The 21,302-nt window shown below is 40.5% G+C and overlaps 1 protein-coding gene across 6 annotated transcripts in view; it reads right to left on the bottom strand.

Moving 5' to 3' along the window:
* The window catches only part of klhl29 (kelch like family member 29), a 178,016-nt gene that overhangs the window by 94,182 nt on the left and 62,532 nt on the right, over positions 1-21,302 (bottom strand). For all 6 annotated transcript variants that reach the window (XM_017033616.2, XM_008313210.3, XM_025056609.1 and 3 more), the window contains one exon: positions 19,547-19,858. In XM_017033616.2, the coding sequence (XP_016889105.1) occupies positions 19,547-19,819 (273 nt within the window). In that variant the 5' untranslated portion in view covers positions 19,820-19,858. The remainder of the gene's footprint in view (positions 1-19,546; positions 19,859-21,302) is intronic.

Here is a 21,302-nt window from a genome sequence, read left to right as displayed (position 1 = left end):
CTGTGCTGCAGGCACAGGGAGGAACCTGCACAGAGCCCAGCTTTGGGTTAGATATACCCTTCAGGAACATGCTGGGATCATCAAAGATCCAGAACCTTCACCATGAACCACACTGCAGCAGGTGAATAAACAGACTTCTGCTTGAATTGTTGGAGGCATTTTTTAAATGCTGCCACCTCTTTCAACTGCGTCTTGATTTGCTTTTAATACTGTTTGTATTTCAAATGCAAATGCAGTTCTATACAGATGGCAGAGGTAATTTCAAGGCTGATGACCTGACTCAACCAGAACACTGCAGTTCACGAGGAAAATTAGGATGGTTTTAGAGGGTGCTCTGTCACCCGTAGGCTTAGTCTCATAGAATTTGCTTTAAAAAAAAAAACAATACAATACAATAACCACTACTAATGTCCATCAGCTTTGTCACAGAAAGTGTATATGTCAAAAAAAGTTATCTTTTAATTAATTATTTTGTTTCTATTTGGTTCAAAAACTAGTGAGATTGAAGTACCATTAGATTTGAAATCAATAAAACGACTACATCTGATCACTGCACTAGACAAACAGCACATACGCTGTTAAGTTAATTAAATACTTTAAATTAAAATACAAATGTTCTACAAAGGCTCTTTGGGCTCATAATGGGATGTTAGCAAGTGAGTAATGTATTTACGTTATTACTCTGATTAGTTACTTCGTTATGTGATTCTGTACGAGATGAAAAATAGTTTCCTCTTCACCGGAGCAGACTGAACATTAATCAGTTAGAAAATTAATCACTTGCACTTATGATCAAGATTTCACTGTTCACATCTCCTCCTGCAACCGAATATCAAAACCCCACATACGCAGTACTTGGCTTTGTCGTCTTTCCACACATCACACACGCTCAATGCTCAATAAAACATCCGCTGTGCAAATAATCCCGAAGAACACATTCCTTTAACCTCTGAGAAGACACGTTTAACAGGTGAAATTGTGCCTTGCAGCAGCGAAGGCACTTCAACCTCTTCAAATATGACAAAAAAAAGAGCAGGTGCATGGATTTCAGGGGTCTGTGTTCTTGACCACAGGTGCAGAGCCCCTTTATTGGATCTGAATGAGGGAATGACGCCACTGGAGGCTGGAGGTTTTTTTAAAGACACCTCCGCCGTGCGGGACACAGGTTCATATTTCCTTTACACGTGCCTTACACCCTGTTTCTCCGTGCACTTGTTGACAGGAGCTTGTAATCTGAAATAGTCTGCAGGGTTTAGCCGTTAAGTCGCTTGCAGGAATAGGATACAGCAATGGTGGGAAAGGGAGGCCGAGAGAAAAAAAAAAGAAAAAAGATGCAACGTCTTCCCCTCTGAACCTTATTGAGCTGTCAGGTTTCAGTCCCTATCAGGGTGTATTGATTTCCTGTCATATATTAGCCCGTGTGTGCTTTTACATTCGTCTTTGACAAGAGCGCTTCAGATAATGGGCCTGCTTTGGTGGTTATGACCACATCAGGAAGCCCGTCCACATATCGATCTGTGTTGACGCCAAGCGTAGTCCTTTATTCAAATTGATCCATAACAGAGTAGCCAAGTGCTGGTTTCACACTCTGATATTTAATGGAAGGTATCAGACTGCACATGGAGGCAGACACAGTGGAGTCATCACAAACAGTGATGTCTGTGACATGACGGCAGCTAATAGTGGTCCTAATGCTGAGACGTTGCCATTAAACCCCCCCCCCCCCGATCCTTTGATTGTTGAAGAGCTGGTATCAAATTATATTTTAGCTTTAGCATTTCCGTGACCTTTCAATAAGATGTACGACGGAGTGGCGACACGGAAACAGATGTAATAACTCTGTTTTTTTTAAAGGCTAAATTTTTTATTTGCAAGTATGAAAAATGTTTTGACTAAATTAACTTCTTCAAAAGCAGTTTTTAAGTAACTGTAAACTGTATTAAATTAAAAGAAAAAAAATCAGGAGCAGTGGGAGAAGACAGTAAATAGGTAATGTTTTCTGTAGGGACTATAGTCCTCATAACAGAGATATACAATGTGCACGCAGAGTAGACACGATCTCTAGACGATGCCCAGACATTAGTAAAAGTCATCAGACTCATTTAAATGAGGCCGTTAAGTCGATAAAACCAGGCTGTATATTTGAGCAGTGAAACGAAGGAATGAAAGAACACCCGGTCCTTTACTGTTTCTCATTGGTATGCAAACCCTTCAAGTCAAGTACACCGTAACTCTGAGTACATGGTAGTGTTACAGGAGGACAAAGGTCGGCGGCCTCTGCCAGTTCACAGTAACCTTTAGGTCTGTCAAATAAACTTTAATACCGGGACCAACTGTGACAACAGCCTCAGCATGATGTTAGTGTTCATGCACATAGAACCGCAATATGACTATGACAATGTTTTAATTAGACTCTTTCTTTTTGTCCTCCTGCAGCAGCTGGTATTGTGTCGTGTGATTCAATCTCATCTGATGACTCAGAGGCAGAAATCGACAGCTTTGTCCCGCATCAACAGTCAGTCCGACACACAAAGTCACTTCAAGGACTTTTCACACAGGTAAACAGTTGGGTACACAGAACAACTTCAGAACGGAAGAGTTCTCAGTGATGGAGCTGTGTTTTCAGGTAAGTATATTAATCAGATAGGATAGATAATTAACAGAAAACATACCATTTCAACAAGGAGGCTTGTTTCAAGAAGGCCATCTGGAACAAAACCCTCTGGACAAACTCTGGAGTATTTAACTTAAAAATATTTGGTATGAAATTTCTACACCAAATATAAACAGGAAAATAAACTACTTATTATCAAATATTATGGCCAAATACAGTATATATATATAAATATCCCTCTTATAGCCACAACATAAATAATTGAGGTTGCTTCTGTACAGGGGGTTAATCTTACCTCCTCCAATGTCTGTGAGGTGCATAGGCGACAACGAGCACTCGTTAAGAAACTAATCCCACTTTCTGGCTGCTGCTGGATTACTGTATGAGTCAAATTGAAATAAAACGTCCATTTTGTTGCTTAAGTCTCATGAATCATGATGCCGTCAAAAGATGTGTCATGATACTAATCACATCCCACCGGTATCGTTTGCCGTGAAAAGTGTCTCCTCATCTCATGGAGAGCCTGATTTTCAGTACAGTGGAGCATTAACACCAACTCCCCAGACCTTCACCACAAGGCTCTCAGGATCAGAAGGAATTATTTGGACTTCAAATCATTAGCTTTGTGCTAACCATAAAAATAAGCTGGCTAAAACGTGTGTGTGTGTGTGTGCTTCCTCTTCAATTTCTGCACTAGGGTGCATCCCAATTGGAAATGTGGTGTATGGTAAATAGCCTTTAAATTAGGTCCCTGGCCTTCCAGCTTGGTTATCTGTGATGATCAGAACACTGTGAGCTGCCTGAAAAGAGCCATTTCCCCTCTGGCACATCATTTAACATGTCTCATTTAGCAGGAAAATATGCAGGTCACACACCAAGAGATTTGTGGTCACATCCTCACCTTGTGCAATAAAAATTTTTAAGGTTTTGAATTAGAACGATTACATTTTGTCTTCTCTCAGTGTTTTCCTGTGATAAATATTAATGCCTTCTTTTTCTGAGGCCAAAACAAATTTTAAGCAGGTAGCTCCAGGAGAGTGGTACAGCCTTTAGGTAATGAAAGCTCAACCTAAATCTTAGAGAGGGCGCCATAATAAAATACACTAGACACAGCAGCAGAAACTCGAAGACATGCATCTAAAAAGTAAAAAAAGAAATAGAGAATATCTGCATTACCGTTAAAGGTTAATCAGACTTATATCTTTTTTTTTAGCTACACCTATTTTTTAATTGCCTGAAAAACAGATGACAACGAACCATCTGAAAGAAAATAACTCACTTTTCAGAGGGTAATGAATGTAACTTAAAGGCGGAAAAAAAATCATTTGAAAACAAAAATGCTTCAAGTCAACAAGTTAAAAGCCATTTGTGTCACGTCAGGTCATGCTGTGTTTACAATTAATGCTTTTATCCTGTCTGCTGCAGCACCGTTGTCTGGCGTCGTGCGTGAAAGGCTCTTAGATTTAGTGTGCTTTATGTTCTTTAAGCCTTCAGTGCTAATGGAAGACAATAAAAGTTCAGCAGACATTTCACTCTTTTTTCAAGTCAAACAAAAATACCAATCATAGAAAGTAAAGTCAAAAGCTATTACACCAAATGATCAGACACTTGTCCTAGCTGCCATGAGGGTCAGTCTATAAACACACACCACAGAGCCATGGACTGCTGTCAATAACAACGGTCATTTCTGCAATTGTCCACAGGATGTCATGAAGATGTCAATATGCAGGATCGATGACAGGTGAGAAATGTAGGATTATATTAAAATATAGTAAAACTATAGCGTCTACTTTTTGATTTAGAAAATGAATGATGTTTTTTCATCATCAAGTGAAAATTATTTGTCAGAATATTATCTCCTTTTGTTATCTCTTAAGAGGAAGAGGAAACTCAATTGACTTCCTGATGGCCAATTGTACTCACCTGTGTCGCACGCAATTTACCGGAAACATCACATAAGCAACAGATGCCTTCAGATTTAAAAAATCAAAAAAAAATCCTGCATACTGGTTACAAACACACCGTCACTAAATGACCAAATTCTCGTACATCTGTCCTCATTTGGAATTATCGACCGTGCATCACACAGAGGATATCATACAAAAATGACAATTATGATACAACTGGCACCTGCTAAACAGTGTAACAATCTGACATCCATCACTGTCAATGATTTAATCCTTTTTAGTCGAGTGCTGGGAACCAAGAACCCACACAGCAGGAGATTCAAGTGAGCAGTTTGACCTTCCATCATGAGGCCAAGTATAAAGAAAAACAAACTTCACAATGGTGGACGGGGTAAATGAGAGTGTCTCCAAATAACCCTAACTCTGCACATCGTCGGCCTGTGGGAGGAAATGGGAGAACCCGCAGAAAATCTATTGAAACTCTACACAGGAAGAACTACAGGTGATCAAACCACAAATCTTTGATTTCGCAGATAGAATGAATCACTTTAGTTTGAGTTTTCTTTTTTTTTTAAACTACTGATGCCCTTACTGATATAATCCAAACAGGGATTTGGGGACCAGTTTGGTGATACCCAATACCCAAATTGTGGCAGTGGCAGAGTTACAGATGGAGTATCTGTTTGAAAATAATATACAGCAATTCTAGTTTCCACATAAAAGAACACAAATTGCTATAGTTACATGTCTTGTATCATTGGTTTTGGGTCAGAAGCGAGAGAAAAAGGAAAACTATTAACTATAGATGATATAGATAATACAGATATACATAGTGAAAAAGGTGTATATTCAAAGGTGCACAGCAATTATTCAGAACTGTCGACAGCACAGCCGACCTGCTTTATTACAGCAAACACGTTCACGGAAGAAGAGTTTAGCAGTTCAGATAATCATTACAGCAAACACGTTCACGGAGGAAGAAGAGTTTAGCAGTTCAGATAATTAAAACATCCTTGCTTTGTTGTCAGTAAGTGTCAACAGGTTTTTGGAAAAGTCCTTGTCTGAGGTAAAATTAATGAACAAATTTCACTTGCGATAAAAGACAAAAAAAAAAAAAAAAAAAACTTTTTTACAGCTCCTATGAGTAACTCTACCTATAGTACGCCAGTCTTTCCCAGGAGTCTCCATTGGCGTCACATCATCTGTCCCTCTGTTTTACTGTAACTCCTGTCACTAAAGGTCGCCTTGGAGATAAACGCAACAATGGATGATAATAATAAGCTGCTGGCAAAGACGAACTCTGAAATGCTTTATGTTTGATTAAATTCTATAGTGTCTCTGCGTGTACAGAAGATGCTGATGTACAAGAGCTGAGTGCTACATAACGGCTCTGTCAAGGTTTTATTATTGTTTTGTTTTTTGTTTTTTTCTCTTGTGCGTCAGACTATTATTTTTTCCCCCAAGTCTGTAAGCATAAATACACAGATATTAGTAGGATAAGAAAATAAAATACCTTTGAGGTAATATTTTAATTTAAATATAGACTAAATAAAATCCTGTTATAAATATGCAGGTGCATCATATAGAGTAGAACACAGGGTTAAATTTACTTCCTGTTAACCATAAATACTTGAGAATAAAGTAAACCCTAATTAATTTCTAAAATGAAATTACACTCCTCCAAGCCTGACAATGCTGTGTGACTCATACATGCTTTGACCTTGATGCATATCAGTGCAGAGTATTGCTTGCATCGCACTAGAAAATCTGTCTGTGTGCACAGCAGACTTGACCAAGAACCAAGACTTATTCTAGACTTTCTTATATAGGAACTCTCCAGCGCTCTCCTCTGGCAAAAAAAAAAACAACAAAACATTTTTTCTACATTGTGACAACCTGGCTGATATTTGTGTCAAGCTTGTGTTATGGTAAGAATCGGCAGCTGCAATTCAAAGTGATGTGGACTGCTTATTTAACTGATCCTGATTGTCTATGCTAACATGGCAAATGTTCTCCATGAAATACCAGTGTTTCCTTCCTAAATTACGCCCTAAAGGCAGCCACGGACGAACACAATCTCCAGAGGTGTTCTGATCAGACACCTTGGTGACTGCAGACTCATTAAATGAAATGAAAATCTTATTTTTGGCTAACATTATTATTTGACTTTTATTTTGAAAAATCCTGAAGCCACATTTCCTTCGTCATCTACATTTAGTGGTTCAATGCAACCCCTCTTAACGTTAATATTTCTAATATATATTTCTCTGTTTTCACCTCGACTCGTTCTTTCGCTCTCTCTTGACACGAGACTTCACTTTTTCTCTGTTTTTCCTTCTTTCTCCCCCAGTGTCTCAGCAGTGTGTCTGACAGTATTGACTGACAGAGAAATATTGTTTAGCTCGATTGAGCAATCACCAAGTTCACACTTTGGAACGCCGCGGTCTCGGTGTGCTGTTGTTCACAGAACGGAGTGCCTTTGTTGTTTGTTTTTTTTTTTTCTGTTTGCAAAGGGAAATTAAAAAAAAAGATTTAAAAACAGAGCAGTGCAGCTCAGGTGATATAGTGAAGTATATAGTTATATATTTAGGTCAGCTAATGAGACTATCTTTCAACTTGAACTCCGTATTTGCCTTAAAAACAAAGTCATTTGTAACATCGTGGGCATTTCTGTTGTGACTAAAAATAATTAAAGTACCATTTACGGCATTGTTTCAGCACTGGCACACTTTTAAACACAACAGTACACAGCCCTGATGTCACGGAGATAAGATATCATTTTAAAAAAATGTGTTTACTCTGTTGGTCTGTATTTTTTTTTTTTTTTTTTTAATCCTTTCAAATTTAAAGCTCTTTAAGCTCTACTTCAGCATTGTTTAATGATACATGACGCACATGGGTCATGTTCTGGTACGTTCCAGATGCTTTTCTTAAATTTAAAATTTCTGCTTAATATTAGCTCTTTGAGATCGCTGTGATTCTGTTAGCTAGCTGAAATAATTTAGTTTGGCCAGTGAGAAGACGCTGTTGTGTTTTAGGGATAAAAAAAGAGATGACATCAGCTGATGACATCATCACGGCGGGTCATAGCTCTGCAGTATCTAAAACAAGACCGCTAAAAGAAAGTCAACAATAAATCCTAGACCTAAAAATAACACAAACAAGTGACGGCACTTGGCTAGCATTTGACAATATTTATTGCTCCCTCAGATGCACAGCACTTCCCATAATGCCTCATGATGAAATGAGTTCCAATTTCAATCTGACCTTGACAATGTTCCCCTCATGTGCTGTTCTGATATGCCGCACATCATCAGGAGACACTCGAGATGAGATGAGACTTCACAAACAGGCCTTTAAAAATCAGCTCCTTACTTGAGATAAAAGCAAGAGAATTTACAACAACAACAACAACAACTGCACGCACCACCTCAACAAAAGGGACAAGGCTGCATTGTCACAAAGAGATATAGCTTCCGTTTTTCCAAAGCAAAACAAAAAATTTGACCCCAACTGCTCTGACATGATGGGCTATAGCTCACAGTAATGGTCCCAGTAATGGATTAAATGAACGGGGAACGTGGTAGTGGCAGATGGGAGCGGGCCGCAACGCAGCAATCATACATTACATTTTTAGTTCTACCCAATCATGACACACGCTCTCTCTTAATGACGAACAATGACACACGGTCCTCCTGTAATGTATGATACCACTGAATCAGATACTGGGTCAGTGACGCTCATTGGCAGCGATCGGAACTGACTAAGAACTAACACAAGTTCCACAAAAAAGTGTGAGTGTATAAGGCGTCAATCACCTGCCAATGAGTGCTAGGTAATTGTAACTGCTCTCACAACTCAGACTAATCAATAACCTATCATAAATGATACATTTAGCTAAAGAATAAAACAAACCCAATGCTATTCATTCAATGGCTTTTAGCTACAAATCAAAACCAAAAGATACTGCGAATAAAAATCTTCCATCTACTCCGTCAAGGCGTTACCTCAGCAAAGGATTACCTGAATGATGTCCTGTTACATACTACTGCACTCTCTCGTTACTTACTTCAAACTGTCACGCACCGGAACATTCCTTCACATTAATCAGATTTAGTAATCATAATCTAATTGCTTTCAATTGCGTTTGGATTGCTTTGCCTTCAAAAATCAGTAAAATATTATGTTGAACACACAATTTATTCCATTCTAATTTGGAGACTAATTTGAACGGGGATATTATCTTCCACTTCAAACATTATCAACTGTTATTTCCCTTAAGTATCTAATCTGATTACTGCTGCAACATCACTGGCAGGGCTGTTATTAGAGTGGAATGCAAACTGTGTGGCCTTTTGTTGTTCTCCTTAAACGATGAGCCCGACTTTGTGCCTTCGGTGACGGAAAAGACATTGAAAAACTTTGAACGGATGTGGTTGGAAGTGCGACTCTGAGGCTCCCCCGCTGGTTCAGACCGAAAATATTATTATGAAATTCTAATAATAAAATCTAATTAGCAGAATCATCACAGCCTACAGTCTCCCCCATAAAGCCTTATGTCATTGTGATTTTTAATTATAATTTAAAACACTTTAGCCATCGGGCTGTTTTTGATATCGCGTGGTGTCCAAATAATAATTTGTTTAAATGAAAGAATCCAACTTTTTCATCGTTAATTTTTTTTAATTTACTTTTTTAATCCGAAAAACCATGTGGAGCCCGAACCCCGGGAGGACCACCCAGACCAGATGCAACGCAGCATCTGCCCATCTGTCTGTCTGTCTGACAGCACACAGCGGTGCACATCGCAGCAGCAGCAGCAGCAGCAGCAGCAGCTAAGGTTTCACATGACCCTCACCAACGACAGTGTGAGGATGGGACCTTGGAATGACAGCAGCGTGAGTCAGACAAATGTGAGACAAATGATTCCGGTCGGAAAATTGGTTATCGAGTGACTTTAATGAACTGACAAGGGTACTTACTAACAGACACGTGTTCAACCTGATACTATCTGATCTTTTAACCTCTAGTATCAGCTACTCAGGAGGGGAAAGATGGGTATTTTTTCAGTGAAATCAACAGAGTCCAAATATTATGAACAGGATCTTTCAATATTTGGTGGCAGTGAAGTAACATGTAAGAAAATTTAGTTTAGATCCTATTATATAAAATAGTCATAAATAAATGAATGCATATTATAATAATAAAAAAGTACAGCGCGCAGTACCTTTTACTGTATGTGTTTTGCATGGAAGTATGTGAAGATTACTGCAGTTCAGACTCACTCTGCAGCCTGGAGGAGAGTCAGCATCCACACAGTAGTGGCTCACAGCACGTCTGTAGAAGTCCAGACAAACATGGAGGGGTGGGGGGGGCTTTACCCAGTGCACTTCTGACAGTGTCCAGTAGGACGAGCAGGTGGGAAAAGGGCCAAAGGGAAGGCTGGGAATTCCTTTGAAATGGCAAGTTTTTTTAAAAAATCAAACAGATAATTTTAAATTCACACTCTACTAAAAGCTGTGATAAAAAATGTTAGAATAATAAAAAAAATAAATAAAAAAAGACACCAAAAAGCTGCTACTTAAGAATAATTTAAAAAAAACAAAAGACACCAAAAAGCTGCTACTTGTGTGATTATTATTATCTTAGTGAGGATTTGGGAGAAAAAAAAAAGTCTCTTCGAGAAAAAGAGCAAAAACTGCAGCATTTGTGACGGGATCTCTTTGTATAATAGTCCAATGCCAGCGACATTAGGGCCACTGTTGAGTTATTCATGAATTATTCACAGGCAGCTTTGTAATCTGATGAGTGTGATACCATGTCATTTAAAATGTTGCTCTAAACTCTGCCTGTTTCAACAAAATAAAAAATGAAAATATTATTTTTTATAAAAAAGACAAAGAAGAAGAAGGAAAGGAACTGTAAAAAATGTGCAAAGATGAAAGTAAAACATTAGCATGATATATACACTGGTTGTGGTTATGGCAGAGCGCGCACTGCAGTGTGATGATGCGTGGCGTTCCTAATGAGAAACAACGAGCTCCCAGTAATCGGTTAGCCTTAGTTAAGGTCAAACCACAAATGCTGCATAATTGAGTCACCCCCCCAAGTCCCCATTAGAATTTGCATTTAAAACATCTATTATTTATGTGTGTGTTATTAAAATGGCCGGCTGCAGATCCCCGGAGTACAGTGCACAGAAAAGGGCCATCGAACTGGACCACAATATTGGAGACCCAACAATAAAATACTGGACAGAGACAAATGGAAAAAATAATAAGAGACTGATAAAAAGTTGTCAGGGGTCCGAGGGGTGCCCTGGTAATAATTAAACTTACGACTCGGAAAATAAATGCTCTGAATTTTAATATTGCTTTGATGCAGTGTGGAGTTTAGTGGGAGTGTAGAATCAAAAATAATTAACGATTAACGAATATTTAAATTATGAAACATGGTTGTGTAGGAAGTTAACTGCTCAGGAAAAGCATTCCTTTTTAATAGAGTTTAGCCACAAAAGTGGACTTTTCTAAGTACTGGTCCATCAAATCTATACAATATGTGTGGTAGAAAATGAACGGATGATTGAATGAATAATAGCTGGTATAGAAAGCCAACTCTCCTCTATTCTCTTCACTCCAGGCTGTGTTTTGGAATAAGACTTTGAAGCTAAACAAAGGCGACCACAGGCCTAAATATCAACTCATGAGGAAGGAGGGCAAAAAGTCAATTGGTTAATGATTTTGTTTTTCGCGGATTTTCCTGAGGACTCTCTAAGGCCTTGCTCATTCTCCCTTTTGTGCACCCGAGTGAAAAACGTACCGAGTCGAGCAAAGAAATTTCAAAGCAAGATCTGCCAATGTCTGTTCACGATCAAACGGAGGAGAAGACTCAAAGTCCACCTGCTTTAAATGAGAGCAACAGAGCAAATGTTTAGCTTCCATCCCAGGGTGAGTCTCGGAGCGAACCAGGAACGCATCAAACGCCCTTGGTGTCCTGCATAGTTGATGCTGAGTGCAGGCGAAGGTGAGAATTGAAGCTGAGTGAAGTGTCAGACTTGCCAGACGTGTGTGTATGTGTGTGTGTGAGGAGGGAGTGGGGGGGGATGATGTATTGTTTACCTTTGCATCCTAAACATTGCTCCGTCTGTGTCCTCCAGGAAATCTGATGTCCTCCGTGACACCACTGATGCTTTTAAAGCCTGCGTCACCTTTCATACGGAGTTAACCTTAAGGTGGCAGCACTTTGAATGTCACCACCACCACAGCTCCACGTGTGGACATTTTTAAATGCCACTGCTTTTTATTCTGCATTTGTGGAACAGCACAGACAAAGGGATGGAGGGCGGGAGAGAAGGGGCCGACGGATGAGTTTTTCCTCCTTCTCTGAATGAAAACTAAATGACATAGAATCAGCTGGGCTCAGTGGGGGGTTCGTTTAACACGAGAAGGGAAATATCAGGGGGATAATACACTAAGTGTGGGTGTCTGAACAACTACAGAATGGAGCAGGTCATTTACTGAGGTGACTGATTATACAGGCAATTGAATGGCAGTACTGAACTAGGAAGTGGCCAGTACTTTGTGGGTTTACTCTTAAGTTGTAATAGGGAAACACTTTAAGTTAAAAGTATTATACAGTATCACGTGGTACTCCAGGCTACGGCCTATAAGAAATAATTATCTTAATGGTTATTTTGTTCTTTTCCGCAGGAGTCATTAACCAGGCTAGCTGACTGTGACTGTGACTGTAATACAACTATCAAAACTACAGTTGTTATCTTCATTTATCTACCCGCTGGTACTACCTAACGTTGTCACTGATGACTCTGTAGGTTGGGTGTCAATCAATATGCAATGACGGAGAAGGCAGTAACCAATAACTGACCCACGAAGCAGCACAACATACGGCAAATCAAGTGTAGCACAATGTTCCCGACAGACGCCGCTCATAACTCTTTTTGCACGACCTACTTCTTTATGTTTTCAAGAGATTTGCGGCGAGCGTTTCTAGTACTGAGGAGATGAGAAATAGGAGTCAAGCTCCGGTGTGATCCCTCGGTGTCCTGTAACAGCTGTCTCCAGCATCAGAGCATGTGGTCGCCACTATCCCATATTACATCTGTGCCACTCAGCGCCAACGGATCAGCAATCCAATTTCACACAAGCGCGCTCAGAGGGGAGGCTACGCTGACGCAGGAATGAGGATCTATGCTTCAACAAAGACTGGCGTTTGTTTGAAGAGGCCGGAGAGAGGTGGCGGTGGTCAGGAGGAGGAGTGGGGGGGGGAGGGGCATGCTGAGGAATTAGATAAGAGAATACTAATACAAGTGTGACGGAGGTGGAGAGCAAAAAAAAAAAAGAAGTCATGGTTTATATGACTTTTATCAAGTGAGCTTCTGAAGAGGACATCAAACTTTACAGGCTGAACATAAGAGCAGGACTCACAGAGGACAGACAGGGGGACAGACAGCCAGTCCTAACTTTGTAAACAACATCAGTGTTTGCCCAGTGACGGCCGTTGCGTCACTTCTGCTCGGTCAAAGAGCAGCAGACAATGATCTCCGTGTACTGCTGTGGGAGCAGATGTACAGTATTGGATGACAGCGAACCCCTCGGTCCTTTCAATATCACACACTCATATTGCACAGTCATTGTGACACAAATAGAGAAGGGCCATGCATATCATCTTTCACAAAGCCCAGAGACTCCTGAATCTGATATTCAATGACTGGTTATTAGATTGAGCCATCAGACCGTTAGTTTGGAGCCAGACTCACGAGACAGCTGGTGTGCTGAAGAGGCTGCTTTCAATTCACCCCTAAACACACACACACACACACAAACACACACACAAAGAAAAGATACTGAGAAAAAAAAAAGATGGAGAGTGAGCACCTGCTGGACCATCTTTTTTTTATTCAGACAAAGCCGTGCACGCAGCCTTTGTAAAGCTCACTATAACCACCATAAACTTCCCACCACGCCACGGCTCTAAATGCTGTCCTATTTTTGGATATGGTTTTTTAGAACAATAACCCGACTGCGCCGCTGTTTTCTTCTCTCCTCTGGGAATAAAATCCAGAAATTGCATCTGAAACAAAAGGCAGAGGGAATGCAGATGTGGTTTCGCAGGTTTGCCGAAAAAACACGGGCACAAGGGCGACGTCGAGAGCAGCTCTGGTGTTAAATGATAGAAAAGGCCGAAAAGGTTGGAATCTACTGTTACTGTTGTTAGAGAATAAAGGAAGGGAAGGAGGGACCCAGGAGGACCCCTGAAAGGACGTGGACTGAATGAAACCTGTGGAACATTCTGTCAGCGCGAGATTGACATGACAAAGATAAGACTTGTCTCCACCTTTCCTTCGACCCGTTAGATTGTCATCGTCTTCTACCTGCCAGCTGTTTCTTTTTTTATTAAATCAACGCCACTGCTGTCAATATTTTCAGTGAAGAATAAAAGATATAGATGAATGGGCCCCGCCTCTATATCTCTGTCCTTGATTAGACTCCTGAGTGGAAAGCTTTCTGTCATACTCCCCACATGTGGCTTCCAGACCCTGATGCAGTGGCTCTTTGTAAACACACCGCGATCGCTGTTACCGGTTAAAAGTTTCCGTATATCATCTGGAGGAAAATCACGGCTTAATCCACACCGAGCTCCCTTGAGGTTCACTCTTTCTTAATGACTGCTGTAGACGCCTGACACTAGATCTGTTTGTCTACAGACATTATGATGTTTGTGTTGGTGGAGGGGGAGGAAAAAAAATGATAAGGAACTGATGTCTGACTAATGGAAAGTAAAACAGCAGCGGTGGGATAATTGTGACGCTTAGTTCATAAACTGTCGGAGCAAATTACAATCAGGTGCAGACGCCAGACTAGACATGTGGCGGCGTTCTTTGAAAAACGTCATTTTTTTTCATGCATATATCAAGTCTCACCACTGATTTACTATAAACAAAAAGAAAGAACGCTGCCTAATAGCAGCACGTCTGATACTTGAAAGTGGCTCCCTGCGAACTGACCGAGCGTCTTTATTCAAACTGACATTTGTGGTGGACAGACAAGGCAGAGGGACCTGACAGGTCCGTCTCAGCCGGGCTTTAGACGAGCTGACTTTTAGTACTTCAAATACTCCCAGACAGATGTGTCACTTAACCACTTATGGAGAACAAAACGTGCAACAGAACTCTGGCCCTGCATATTTAAAATGATAGAACTCTACAAAGAGACTCTTGACTCACCTGAGGAGAAAAACCTCTGTGTCTGCAAGGGGGCAAATGGATGAAGAATGGAAGTTGCGAAGGCAAAACAGAGTGTTTCTCATCATTCATCGTAGTGTACTTTGGGGAGTGTGTCTTCTGAGGAATGGCTTTTGTGACATTTTCACTGTGAGTATGAAAGGCACACAGCAGGTCTGTGATGGGATGGCAGCCCCGTATATTAAAAGCTAATAAATCAATTTCTGGAAGCAGGGACTGAAGACAGTTTATTTCTGCTACAGCTACATTATCCATTAATGCCTTTTAAATCATAAATTGAAATAAAACGGCAAATATCAAAAAGCAGCGAATATTTTCTGATTTTCCCATCGCACCCATAAGATTCCTGGTTAAAGATTAAATTCCTTTTTTTTTTAATGTTACAGGACATGCTATCAGTTCAGGTTTTATCAGTATGAAGAATGAAATGGCAGCTGGGGATGATTTTATATCAAGCTGTGAAGCAATCATTTTTCTTGCAAATATGTTTTGTGTTCCTGTCCTCCGCCGCAAATGAACAGGTTTTTTTCAGATCTGGCGGCGAGGATATCTGCTCCAGGAAATATAAAGTTTCATTCTATCTCGTTGCTGAAATTCTACTTTTTGATAAATCAATTCTCTCTTCTCCCATCTGAGGCAAATTCAAAAACAACCCTCACCTGCCGCCCCCACTCCTCCATCCTGTCTCTTTTCTGTCTCCCTCACCCCAGCTTCCCTAACGTGTGCCTTTTTAAACTTTAATCATCTCACATTCAGTACTTTTCACTAACCATCACAAGGTGATCTGGGTTTTTTCAAAAGACATCTCCTGCTTTTAGTCTGGCCCTTAACAAAGCTTCAGTGATTTCAGAATCTCAGTCTGTTCGTTACCCAGCTTCTAGAATGATGTTCACATGACATGTTTTTCATGTACAAGCCTGATGCACATTCAATTTACTTCAGTTAGCCCTTAAGGAACCAGGTTTTCGTTATAGGTGAGAAGATGTACGTAGTTGCAGAAGAAAGTTGCAGAAAGAAGAAGAAAAAAAAAAGCCAGAGATTTTTCAGACTTTTCTTTTTCTTTCTGATTGTGTCAGAGTAAGGCCTTGACACCTGCTGTTCTCTCAATACCATGTTGTGTTGGTCACAGCATGGGGTCTGCTCAAATCCATTGACTAGCTGACTTTTGGAAAATCAATGTCTAACAAGACACATTGTGTGATTTAGTTTCAAGACTTAGTCTGGGTGCTACTAGGGTTCACATTTTTTCCTGCATGATGTCAGCTGAGCTAAAAATATATATATATTTTTTTTAAATAATATTTAAAATACATGACAAGATGGAGAATACAGTCATTTTTAATTTCCCGTGATTGTAGCGTTGAAAGAAAAGTATTAACAAATGGAGCAACAATCTATTCACGGAAAATCAAGCCCAGGTAGGGAGATCTGACACTGGAAAATGGCATCCTTTCATAATAATGTGAGTGGAAAATAAGGCAGTCAGAAGAAATAAATGTATAGCACTTTCGCCCAGACGTGCTCGCCGGATCAGAACGTTTTATTTAGCCTCGTTGAGAAAAAAGTACTTAAATTGACTTTCAGCAGCAGGCATCAGATCGAATCCCTGTCAGCCTGAGATGAAACAGTGGGAGATATTTTCACTAAAGCTGCAGTAACACTTGTTGCTGATGATGGCTTGAGGTAGATAAAAGGCTAGGCAACGGTTATCAAAGTTGGGAGCACAGACCCTTAGGTGTGCACCCACCCACCTAAAACGTTTGGGGTTTCAGTTTATAGCTTTTTATTGTTGAGAAAATGTTTTTCTATTTTAGAATTTTTTTACTTTTTTTATTTAGTTTTGTACAATGGGGATATCATTTTCTTTGGAACTACAATATTTAAAATAGAGTTCAGTGGAGTTTCAAGTCCAAAAATAAAATTCAATCATGACAAAACCACAAAAAAAAAAATCCATGTACACAAAAAGACTAAGCGCTCTAGATAGAGAAAAATGATGTTGGAATCATTAAAGTCTAAAAGGTCTCTTATTGCATCAGAGCACTACATCCTCCTGACCAGTACAACAAAGGCTCGGAACAACATCAACCTGTTTGGATTATTTATAGCAACATAACAACATAATGAGATGCCCACGGGCTAAATAAAAATCCAATTCCGCAGGAAGGAGACAGATTTGTAGATAAGAGACCAAATTTTCAAAGTAAACATGGAATAAATATTTGACTTAAACACTAAATTAAAAAAAAGAACAATACAAATGAAGCAGCACAGAAGCAGTACATGCACTCCTTATGTCCCTATTTATTTGTGCTTTGAATATTAACTGTACTCCTGCACCTTTGCCCAACTAGGATTTGAGGAGGAAATAATTCTAGTTATTAATTACCAGGGGAGGACGGATTAAAGCAGTAATATTAGAAGATCAGGGACCATGAAGGGAAATCCATGTCTGAGTGGACTTTCTTTGGGAAGACATTTTTAAGTCATGTTTAAGCTGATTAAATTCCAGCCTGGACCAATGTTCACTATTAATGATTATACATGTTTAAGGTATTCCACAATTAAAAAATACACAGAACAGGAACAAATGTTGATGTTGTAGGTTTGATTAGAGACAAACATAGAATCAACAGTGTCTTCTTTGGTTCTGTCTGTTAGTAATATTTAAGGCCTACGTTTTTTTCAAATAATACATTTGATTTGATTTTTTTTATTTAATAATGAATAAAAAAATACTTATTATTATGTATTATTCAGAACTTCAGAATCTGTGTGATTTCGCATTCAAAGTGGAAACCTGGTATACGGCAATTTCAATTTCATTACAGTTTTCACTGTTTCACAGAGCAGACACTGCAAAAAAAAAAAACAAATTTATTAGCAGAAGACAAAGTTAAATGGTTAAATATGACATTACTGAAGAGGACTGTCTGTGATAATTCCATTCCCATGGCAACGGCATGAAAATATTTGAAAATAATTAACGGCGGTGCAGAACCACAGTTCAACCGTACTATAAATCAGTGCTTAATGATTTGGGTCAGGATTGACTCAGTGTGTGAGCAGATGGCACTGTTTTAACACTCACATCTGTGACCTGCACGCAGAGTGAGGGTCTGCGCGACGACAGGCGAGCGCTTCTGAAAATTATTTAGATGTACAGAGTAAAGTAACAGATACAACTGCGCAGTGTCCCGACGACGGTCTCCGTGTTTATGAAGTGAGATCAATGAAAGCCTGTCAGCTTTCTACTGTAGCCACGGTCAAAGCCGAGACTCGCGGACCACAGAGAGAGCAACAACATCCGTTCATCAGACTCCCTTTGACCCCCAGCTGCTTTGATCGAAGATAAGGAAAAAAAAATAGGGAAAGCAAGTGGGGACGTCAGACGGCAAAGAAGAACACACAGATACAGTCTTCTTTAGTGTTGGCCAGCTCTTGAGGGCTCTGCATCGCCTCTATGTCACAATTAAAGCAGCACACACACACACACACACACACACACACTCGGCTTTTCCCTCTGTTGAATCTCACTGGAATCTGCTGGCAGATTTACAAAGGACTGTCAGAGGGAAGACAAAGTAGAAAGGTATATTCAAGAGTAGCACTAACTGAGAGGGCATCCAGTTCCAGAGATCTGCATAATATCACACACTCTCACGTATGCTGCACCTAAACAAATGTGTGCTTACATGCAAGGCACAGCATCTAATTGTTCTGGCAGCTCCTGAATGATAACAATGGTCACAATGGGAGTTTGGTGGACTCTGTCAGGATGTATGTAATTATTCGGCTGCACAAAAGAAAGGGCAGATGTGGTGCCAGAGTAGATTTACTGCGTCTACGGTCACTGAATTCACTAGAATACCTAATGATACACTTACAGGCTAAATTACCCAGCCGTTGTTTACCTCTGCTTTTAGAGCGCTGGCTGCACAAAGAGCAAGAAACCGCCAATGCGCTGGAGGGAAAATGTCCCAGATTGATTCTCTTCAAATTAGTTCAAATTAAAATAAATGATCTGATGGTGAGGTTGAGTGGTGAATGAAGATAAACAGTGTGCATGAAAACAGAGAGGCTGCTTTTGCTTTTTGGTAAAAGACTTTTGCTGAAAGATTTTCTTTTACATCTTTTGTTCAATGATCAACATTTAATTCGAATTAGGGATCAATGCACCGAAACCGTATGAAAAGTCTCATTAAAATGCCTTATAAACTCAACTGGATCATTAGCTTTACCTAAAAAAAATCACCTGTTTCTGAGAGATGTGTTTTTATAGAAAACATGTTGGGTGACCCTGTTTTTTTTTTTCCAGTAACTAAAAGCACTAGCTCTGACAGCAGCTACTGTCAGAGGTCATATACATAATGAAAAAGGAAATTACGGACCAAAAGAAAAAAGCAGGGACAGGCCGCGGAGAGAAAATGAAGATGGAAGAAAAATGGTGGTCCAAGAATAGAGCACTGTATATAGAGAGCACAGAAAGTAGCAGGGCCTGAGCGGGGATAAAGAATGAGAGTGCAGAACTCTGAGGTGAGGGGGAACAGGAGAGAGAGAGGGAGGACAAAAATAAAGAAGGGGACTGGAAACCTTGAAAGCATGGAGAAAAGTTGTCATTCCAGGCTGGGGAAGTTTTTCTAAAAGTTGTCACGGTGAGAGACAACTAGTAAATAGAACCTTGACAGGCTGGGAGGAAACACAGAGAGGTTCCCAGGTCAGCTGTAGCAGGTGTTTCCACACCTCGTCTGATGGAGTTCCTACCTTTGCCGATGCTGAAGCCACTGATCCTGCCGCCGTGATGCCTCGCTTGACCGCTATGTCGCTGCTGGATGTTGTCACGGCAACTGTAACCGGGGTGGGGAGGAGGGAGGGAATGACTGGAAGTGGGAGAAGTCCCGGACGGTTGTTGCCATTGACAACAGCAGAGGCACAGCTATGATTGGCTCCTCCATTGTGGAGGCCAGAAGGACGGATGTCTCTCCGCTCCCAGGGTCCACGATAGTCCCTCTCAAAGCGGTGGTGGTGGCGTGACATCACTTCCTCTTCGTCTCAGAGGGAACAACAGGGGCAGGCCTGCAGGAAATGGAACACGTTTTATTATGTGGATGCAAATAGAGGTAAAAGACACAGGAAATATGTGAAACAGAGGGGAAACTACTATCAGGAGAAGATGTTGACATCGTGGTGTAGGTGCTCACAGCCTCTGCCCCCACTGCACCTGACTGACATGAACACACTGAGGCCCATTTGTTGCCTCTAATTTCTGTTCTCAGAGGACTGCAACAAAAGAGGAAAGAAAATAACAAGGCTGCTGCTCAGGTTTATAACAAGCAGCCACAGATCCATTACCATGAGACCTGAGGTTTGTTGTGTGAATAATGATAATAATGATAATAATAATTTGAACGTGATTGGTGATAACAGCAGATCTGCTCTGCTGTAACAAAATGCCCCACGGAGGTGCCATGTTTGTGTTTCTTCTGGGGCTCAAACCCATGACCTTCTGCTCATGATGCAGACGCGTAAGCAGGCGTGAAGCTACACTTTGGAACCACAAAAAATCGAGGTTCAACAACCAGAGGTTATGACAACACAGGAGAGCAGCAGCATCATGACCTTGTGGTCAACGCTTATTTATCTGAAGAGGTGAATACGCCCTGCAATTACAGCTCCTCCCATACATGTAACGACAGATTCATTAAATCAGCTCGTCCTTGAATTACATTTATGTGCCCCCCACACACACACACTCCTCTTCTTACAGTTACAGTAGGCTGTCATAGGTTAAGCTGAAGTTACATCAGTATGGTGTACGGCGCTGTTGTGTAGCAGGAGATCACTCCACATTATATCACGAATCAAAGCAAAGCAGGATCTGAGCAGTGAAATACATGACTGAGACTTTTTTTCTCTCCCTTCTTTGGATTTTACTACTCTTCACCAAAGTCATCTCATGCTTTGCGAGCCCTTGATAACGGATTAAATAAATAAAAAACAACCTCAAACCAGGTTCAGTCAGCCCGACGCAAACTCCCCTGGTCTGTGAGGAGAAAACGACAGTGGAAGATAAGTCTTTATTCTGCACGCTGGGGTCTGTCACGCTGTTTTCTTTGACTCACAGAGGAGCAAACTCCTTGAAATGCCAGGCTCCACTGTGTGTGTCTCCATGAAAGTGAGCGCACAATCGCACTACATACTCCAACCGTACCAGTCCATAACTTTTTGACGGGATGTAATGAGAACATGTGTGTCTAATACTGCGCTGTGGTGTGTGAAAAGGCCGATGAAAATGAAACTTTTGTTTTTGTTGCTGTTGTTGGGGCTTCTTTGACAAGATATACACCTTTCAGCCTTTGGTGGGAGCATTGGAACCACTGTATTAGCAAGCAAGTACTTAGTGTTAAGACTCACTCTTTCTATTCTACTCTACTATCAAACTCCATTTTATATCCACTTTCTTTTTCTCATCCAATTTCCCCACCATAAACACGCCGGCTCCATCCAAACATGGAAATCT

This window comes from Cynoglossus semilaevis, chromosome 7, assembly GCF_000523025.1.
Source record: "Cynoglossus semilaevis isolate Cse_v1.0 chromosome 7, Cse_v1.0, whole genome shotgun sequence".
Lineage (NCBI taxonomy): Eukaryota > Metazoa > Chordata > Actinopteri > Pleuronectiformes > Cynoglossidae > Cynoglossus > Cynoglossus semilaevis.
The sequence above is the reverse complement of the archived record's forward strand: the minus strand, read 5'-3'. Positions and strand labels throughout refer to the sequence as shown.